Below are 6,624 nucleotides of genomic sequence, written 5' to 3'. Positions count from 1 at the left end.
TTCGTCACCATCTTCCTTCCTCTCACAGGGGGTCAGCATTTTCTAAACCATTTTGAGGACTCGGTCACAGAGAGTGAAACGTCATCTCTCCGTAAACACCTCAGGACCTCAATGGGCCTCTAGCAGACCCAAACATGCTGAAACACACATAAAGTCTACATATAGAGAAAGAAAAAAAAGGAGCCAAAACGCTTGAGAGAAGAATTTATTAGGCAAAGACTTCTCACCAGTGAAAACACAAATAAATACCCAGGAACGACATGATCACCAGAAGAGGAGGATGTGATCCTTGGACAGAAGGATGTGAGGAGGAAAATAACAAAATGCACAGTTACAATTTAAATAGGTGTAAACTGAAGAATCACTTTCCTTCAAAATAATCTACAAAAATGTGAAAAAGCTCCAGATGTTGATTGAGGCCGGGCCTTTTCTGGTCGACTAAAAACAACACCAACCGCTTTCAACGTTGCTTTACAGAACTCATCATCTGGTGCAGACATCCAGCAGCCAACCACTTCAATCACAACTGAAATCACGCTGTGCCCCACAAGCCAACACAATAAATGCAGTGATCTTCGTGAAGAGAATATAAATAATTGTCAGAAACACAAGACATCTTCTCTCATTTTAGCGGATTTTGGCCGAGGCGGAAACAAATACTGCAGACAGAGGAGGGTGAAATCCTAGTGGAGCCCAGGGAGCACGGAAGACAAGGAATCATGAACTTTACATGTGATTGACAAAGGACGTCTAAAACTATAACATATTTCCTCTCACGATAAAAAACCTCCAACCCTTAGGTTCCACCTATTCTCACCGGGTCAGAGGTGGGGACCAGTTAGACAGTGGTGACTTCTCCTGTGGGCTGCTGATCCTTCACCTCATCCTCATCCTCGTCGTCCACGCTGAGGTCCAGACGCAGGTTGTCCAGAGTCTGGCGGATGGTCATTGTGTCTTTACGCCTGCAGGAGACACACACACACAAAGATGAGTTGACAACAACAAGATATGAAAAAGAAACAGTTTGTCTTACTTCCCCTGTTAAGGGGATTTTAAAATAAAGGAGCTGTATCCTCCACAAGTCCCATATATAGCCACATGCTGCCTCACCACGGGCCTTTAATTTTTGATAAATATCATAACTCAGGCAGGTTCATCTCTGCCCAACAATCTTGCATTGACTATCAAGGCCAGTGTGCGCACATGACAGAGGCCATGATCTGGTTCTGGTGATCCAGGAAGTGTGTGTGAGAGGCCCTGCAGAAGACAGGTTGTTGTGAACCCTGAATTGAAGCGGAGCCAACCGTGACTGTGTCTTCAGCGGTGTGTTTGTGAGGACACACCCTGCTGTATCACACCAGCTGATACAGATCTGTCTATTGTTGAGACGTTCATGGCAGTGTGCGTTGATGGCGTGCTGTGATGCAGCGTGACTGGTGTCTTTGTTGTTGTCAATTTTGAGGTTGGAGTTCTAGGTGGTCCAGTGTTTTTCCATGTTTGGGGTCTTTGTTTTTTAGCACAATCTCAGTTATATGAATGTACAGTCAATGTTTTACTTTGACACATTCTGACCCATTGTAGTGAAAATCACACACAAAAGCACCAAGCATGAAAAACAAAACAACGTGATATATTGCCATTTATATAATAAAATGTAGTATTATTGAACTTTTTTGCTTTTTTTTTTTTTTTACAACAAGGCAGAAGTTTAGTAAGACTCAGTGTGTCACGTCTTCTGTTGGCCACATGGAGGCAGTAGTTGCACCTAAGTGGCTGCTGTTAAGTGCCTCTATGCTCTGTCGCACTGGAGGATGATTTCATTTCTGACTTTCGAGAGAAAATGCAACATCAGTGCGTCACATCAGTACTGTTTCTTCCTGCACTAAAGAAAAAAGAATCAATGAAAGTCTAAAAATATATCATAAGTGTTGTTTAACTTGACCTATCAAGAGAATTTAAAAAAAGGTACATTGTTTTGAGTCCGCACTTTCGACTCATTTGCGAGGCTACTTCATTTTGCTCTCTCTAACCGGTGATTTCTGACCCTGCAGGGTAAATACTGTCATCTATAGCAGACACTAATTCAAAGTAGTGACTGTGTTTTCAGCTAGAAACGTGCCTCTCTCTCCTCACGCGTCTCTTCTTTACTGCCGTGTAGCGGGCAGCTGCTTGTTGAAACCGTGACTGGCGTGTCCCGCACATGACGTCATGCCCAATGACGCAGTTGTAGAAAGAGAATGGTAACATTTGGCCTCCCGACGATGGCAACAATAGTAACGCCCAGTGACTTAGATAAGTAACTTTAATTTGATGACCTTGTTTGAAATAGTAATGCATTACAGGTTGTGCTATACACGCATGGCTGGGTGCGTGTGTGTGTGCGTGAGTGAGTGCACCCACTTGGTCTGCAGGTGTTGGTCCAAGAGCTGCCTCTGCAGCCGAGCGTTGGTCTCCCTCTCCTCAGCCAGCTCTCTCTGCGTGTGTCGGTACTGCGTGTCCTTCCTGCTGGCCTCCTCCTCTGACTCGTTCAGCTGCCGCTTCAGAGAGCGGATCCTCTGGGTCATCTGTGGGAGGTCACCATCACACAACAGGTCATCAGGTCGCTCCCTAACAGCTTCCAATAACTGGACGTCTGAGCGTGTGTGTGTGTGTTACCAGGTCTTGCTGTTCGCTTGCTATTCTGTGCTCCTCCTCCATCTGATCACTGAGCTCGTTGATCCTCCTCTCCAGTTTACTGATGGTGTTCGTGAGAACAACTTTGTTCCTGCACACAGCGGTTCACACTGGTTCAAGATCGCGCAGAATACAGAAGCACAAGCCTTACAGACACAAGTCTGGACTTTGCATTCTTGGGATGAAAACATGCAGCTCAGATGCACAGTGGGTCGAGGCCGACAGTCATGTGACTCACCTCTCCTCGTTCCTCAGCGTGTTCTCCAGCTCTTTAACTTTGCTCTCTGCCCTGGAGATGAGGTCGTCTGGAACTTTGGAGCTCTGAAGCTCCTCCACCTCCAAACGCAGCTCACGCAACTACACGCACACACACACACATCATCCACTTTAAATCATCAATGTGAAACATACCTGTAAGAATGAGTGCAGCTCAGCTGAGGAGCAGTTGGTCAACAAACCTCCTCATTTCAATGTGTCACACAATCACAGACTTTCAAGTCTCTTAAGGAGACAGAGAAAACACTCCTAAAGACAAGCCATTATTTTGGCAGCTTAGCAGGAAGTGAGTAGGCAGAGCAACTATTGTTTTTGTGCTGGACTGGTGGAAAAGAGTTATTATGACATAACATGAGTGAAGGGTTGCAAAAGGTTTGATTGTCAGTGGAACTTTCCATCCACCCAACCAAGACCCACTACTGGTTACCTGTCTCTCCGTGAAGGCCTTGTCACTCTCCAGCTGTTCGTTCAGATCTTTCTGTTGGATCAGCTTCAGCTGCAGCTGCTCTGTCTAGAGGACACAACCCACCAGTCAGAGCTGGACTTCTCATGTGCAAGTCTTGGCTGGCTGTTCACCTGCTCCAGCGCCCTCTTGTGCTTGGCGGCCCACCTCTGCTCACTGTCATGGAGCTCCTCCACGTCCGTCTCCAGGTCAATCAGCTTCTCCTGTAACCGCGAGCCATCGGTCAGTCTGCAGTGAACTCTTCCATGACTCCGGCAGAGGCAGAGCAAAATTCCAAGAGCCGAACTGGTCAGATGGAGAAGTACCTGAGCCATCTTCAGCTGCTTGGTGATGTCATCTTTGGCTTGGTTGGTGGCGTGCAGTTCCATCTGCAGGTCATCCACGGTCCTCTCAGCCTGCTTACACTGCAGCTGGAGCCTTTCTCTCAGCTGGATCTCCTCCTCAAGGGTCCGCTCCTTGTCAAACAGTTTGCCGGACACCTACACACAAACACATGCATCCAAGGACGGTCAGTAGATCTAAACATTTTGGGGTGACTCCATTGATTTACCTCTCCTTGTAGCCTGGTAACCAGGACCTGGAGTTTCTGCAGCTCCTGGTCTTTCTCCAGCATCAACTCCTCCAGCTCCTCAACCCTGTTCTGGGCATCCTCACGGAGTTTTTGCTGCAAGTTGACCTCAGCTGAGTTCTGCGTCGACATTTGCAGAGCCTCGGCCAGCTGCAGACACACAACAATAGGATATTACGGTTCAACTTCATTTCAGAATTAAGGTGTGAGAGAAGCACTACTTTGCGTGGTACTACTACTAAGCAGTGATTGTTATTGAGGTGGACCCGCAACACGATGATACTGGGTCCTACAAGATTCCAGCACGTGCCTCAGTCTCCAGTCTGAAGACGGTGTTGTTGAGGTCAGACGACCTCTTGTCTCTCGTGTCTTTGTCCACTTCCAGCTCCTCCAGCCGCCGCTCAGCCAGCCACAGCTTCTCTGAGAGAGTCTGCGCGTGCTGCGTCTGCTTCTCCAGGTTTTCCTGAACACACACACAAACATTTGTTTTGTGAGGACCTGTCATTGCCATAATGCTTTCTCCAGCCTCTCACCCTTAACTTAACTTAAACAAATGGCTAACCTTTAGCAGGACTCTGAACTCTGAACCAAACCCAATTATAATAAAGTGCTTTTACTCACATTTACAACCCTATAAACCTTGTGAGGACAGGCCACAAAGCAAAATGTCCTCACAAGAAGATGGATTGTCATGACTTGAGTAACTGCTCCTAACGTTTCGCCGCCATCAGAACCAAGACTTTAGGAGAGGTTAAAGGGACTCAGCTCTTCAATTTAGCTCCAAAGTAACTCAAGCTAGTTCTGTCATGTGACTCAAATATGTCACCCGGTGCAAACGTTATACAAATCGACATGAGGCGCCAGACCCAAGTCACCATCCCCAGTCCTGTGGCGAGATATACAGGGGTTGGACAAAATAATGGAAACACCACACCGTTTCCATTATTTTGTCCAACTCCTGTACATGTTTTGCAGAGTTCCGGTGACAGTGAACGGCCATTACCTCAGCGTCTTGTATCTGGTTTTTCAGGGACTGCTGGAGGAAGTTGAAGGCGTACTCCTGCGTGTTGGCCTCCACCATCATGTCCCGGGCCTGCTTCACTTCAATCTGTGGGCGAGAGAGAGGCGTGGCCATGTAAGTCCACGCTCTCTGGCCTGTAATGAAGCGCACGTCTCTCACTGCTTCTCACCTCCATCTCCCGGACGCGCTCTCCCAGCGTCTGTTTCTCTCGGTCGATCTCGATCATCTGCTCCCTCATCCTCTTCATCTCATTATTCATCTGAGCGTTGGTCCTCAGCAGATCCTCGTTGTTCACCAGCAGGCCGCGCATCTCGAACCTGCACATCGGGATATGATGTTCAGAACCACAGTTGAAAGTGAAGCGGATGACCAACATTGGCGATGAATGATTCACCGGATTTGGTTTCGCTCCTTCTCCATCTCCACACTCTCCGCCTCCAGAAACTGGTTCCTCTGGAAGGAGAATCGTCAAACATTGAACACTGTCGATCACTTCTTCAAAAGCAGTCTTGAGAAATGACTCGGCATAAGCCATTTCTTCAGATGCTCAAAATCAGCATTGCAACAATGAACAAAGTGAAATGAATCATTTGCACGATGATGTTTAAATAAAACATTTCACATGTTTGAGAAAAAAAAAGCTTCACCTTCTGGCAGGCGTCCAGCTGTTTGGTGAGTTCTTCAATGAAATCTTTCCTATTGGGTCCCCCCATAGTGTTGGAGCGCATGCTGTAGTGGACCGGCGCCACCTGCGGCAACTGTATTGAAAGTTACATTCAAGGGTGAAATTACATCTAACAAATACAATTTAGCTGGTTTCATTAGACGCACAGAGTGGTTGGTGTCGGTTCTTCTCTTTAACAGTGTGTCGTAGGCTGAGAACCTGGGTCTGTTGGAGATGAGGGTGGAGGACGTGCTCAGCGGCACCGGACTGGGGCTGCGGTTGGTGTAGCTAAGAAGGTTCATCTCAGAGGTGGCAGGAGAAAGACCGCCCTGAACCTGAAAAAAGACCAGCACAAACGTTCACTCACCGCTCAGGGAACACAAATTCAAACACAGAATCCGAGGCGAACCTTGAAGTCAGACATGCGGTGCATGGGGTTGTACTCCATGGATGCAGTGGTCGCGTACGGACTGTTGAACACACGTGGAGGACTGTCGACGCCGATCTGCACACACAACGGTTTAGTTTGGTGCAGCGTGTCTTTCATTAAAAACAATCAAGCAGCTGAAACAACATTGGCAAGAGTCCTCCTGTCATAATTCTTTGTCACAGTACAATAAAAAAGTAAAATTATAAACTTAAAAAATGTATGTTGTTAGAACACTCTCTATGTACAATCGCTTTTCAAAGCTGTTATTACTATTTTTTGTGTGCATGACTTATTGTTGGACTACTTTTGGTTGACTCTTGCACTGGATGTTTACTGAGGTCAAATGATTCTTATGGTGAGAAAGATACATACATTGAAATATATGTATTCAAGAGCTTCATAGAAAAAAATGTACAGTGTAAAACAAATGGAAAGGATATACATTTTCTGGCAACTAAAACTGCACTAAAACTTAATGAATTCTGCCCCATTGTGGTGATCATACATTTTAAAACTGCAGCAGTCAACA

The 6,624-nt window shown here is 46.5% G+C and overlaps 1 protein-coding gene across 1 annotated transcript in view; it reads right to left on the bottom strand.

The window, feature by feature from the left end:
* Positions 1 to 192: 192 nt before the first annotated feature.
* LOC128766920 (cingulin-like protein 1) overlaps positions 193 to 6,624 on the bottom strand; it is a 37,885-nt gene continuing 31,453 nt past the window's right edge. The window contains exons 9-23 of the mRNA XM_053878543.1: positions 6,075 to 6,170; positions 5,833 to 6,000; positions 5,649 to 5,759; positions 5,396 to 5,454; positions 5,171 to 5,318; positions 4,984 to 5,088; positions 4,291 to 4,443; positions 3,963 to 4,130; positions 3,718 to 3,891; positions 3,526 to 3,615; positions 3,377 to 3,460; positions 2,912 to 3,030; positions 2,656 to 2,764; positions 2,401 to 2,564; positions 193 to 962 (exon numbers count right to left, since the gene is read on the bottom strand). Coding sequence (XP_053734518.1) covers positions 839 to 962; positions 2,401 to 2,564; positions 2,656 to 2,764; positions 2,912 to 3,030; positions 3,377 to 3,460; positions 3,526 to 3,615; positions 3,718 to 3,891; positions 3,963 to 4,130; positions 4,291 to 4,443; positions 4,984 to 5,088; positions 5,171 to 5,318; positions 5,396 to 5,454; positions 5,649 to 5,759; positions 5,833 to 6,000; positions 6,075 to 6,170 — 1,872 coding nt within the window. The 3' untranslated portion in view covers positions 193 to 838. The remainder of the gene's footprint in view (positions 963 to 2,400; positions 2,565 to 2,655; positions 2,765 to 2,911; positions 3,031 to 3,376; positions 3,461 to 3,525; positions 3,616 to 3,717; positions 3,892 to 3,962; positions 4,131 to 4,290; positions 4,444 to 4,983; positions 5,089 to 5,170; positions 5,319 to 5,395; positions 5,455 to 5,648; positions 5,760 to 5,832; positions 6,001 to 6,074; positions 6,171 to 6,624) is intronic.

This window comes from Synchiropus splendidus, chromosome 1 (genome assembly GCF_027744825.2).
Source record: "Synchiropus splendidus isolate RoL2022-P1 chromosome 1, RoL_Sspl_1.0, whole genome shotgun sequence".
NCBI lineage: Eukaryota > Metazoa > Chordata > Actinopteri > Syngnathiformes > Callionymidae > Synchiropus > Synchiropus splendidus.
This window is presented reverse-complemented; position numbering and strand designations above follow the sequence as displayed.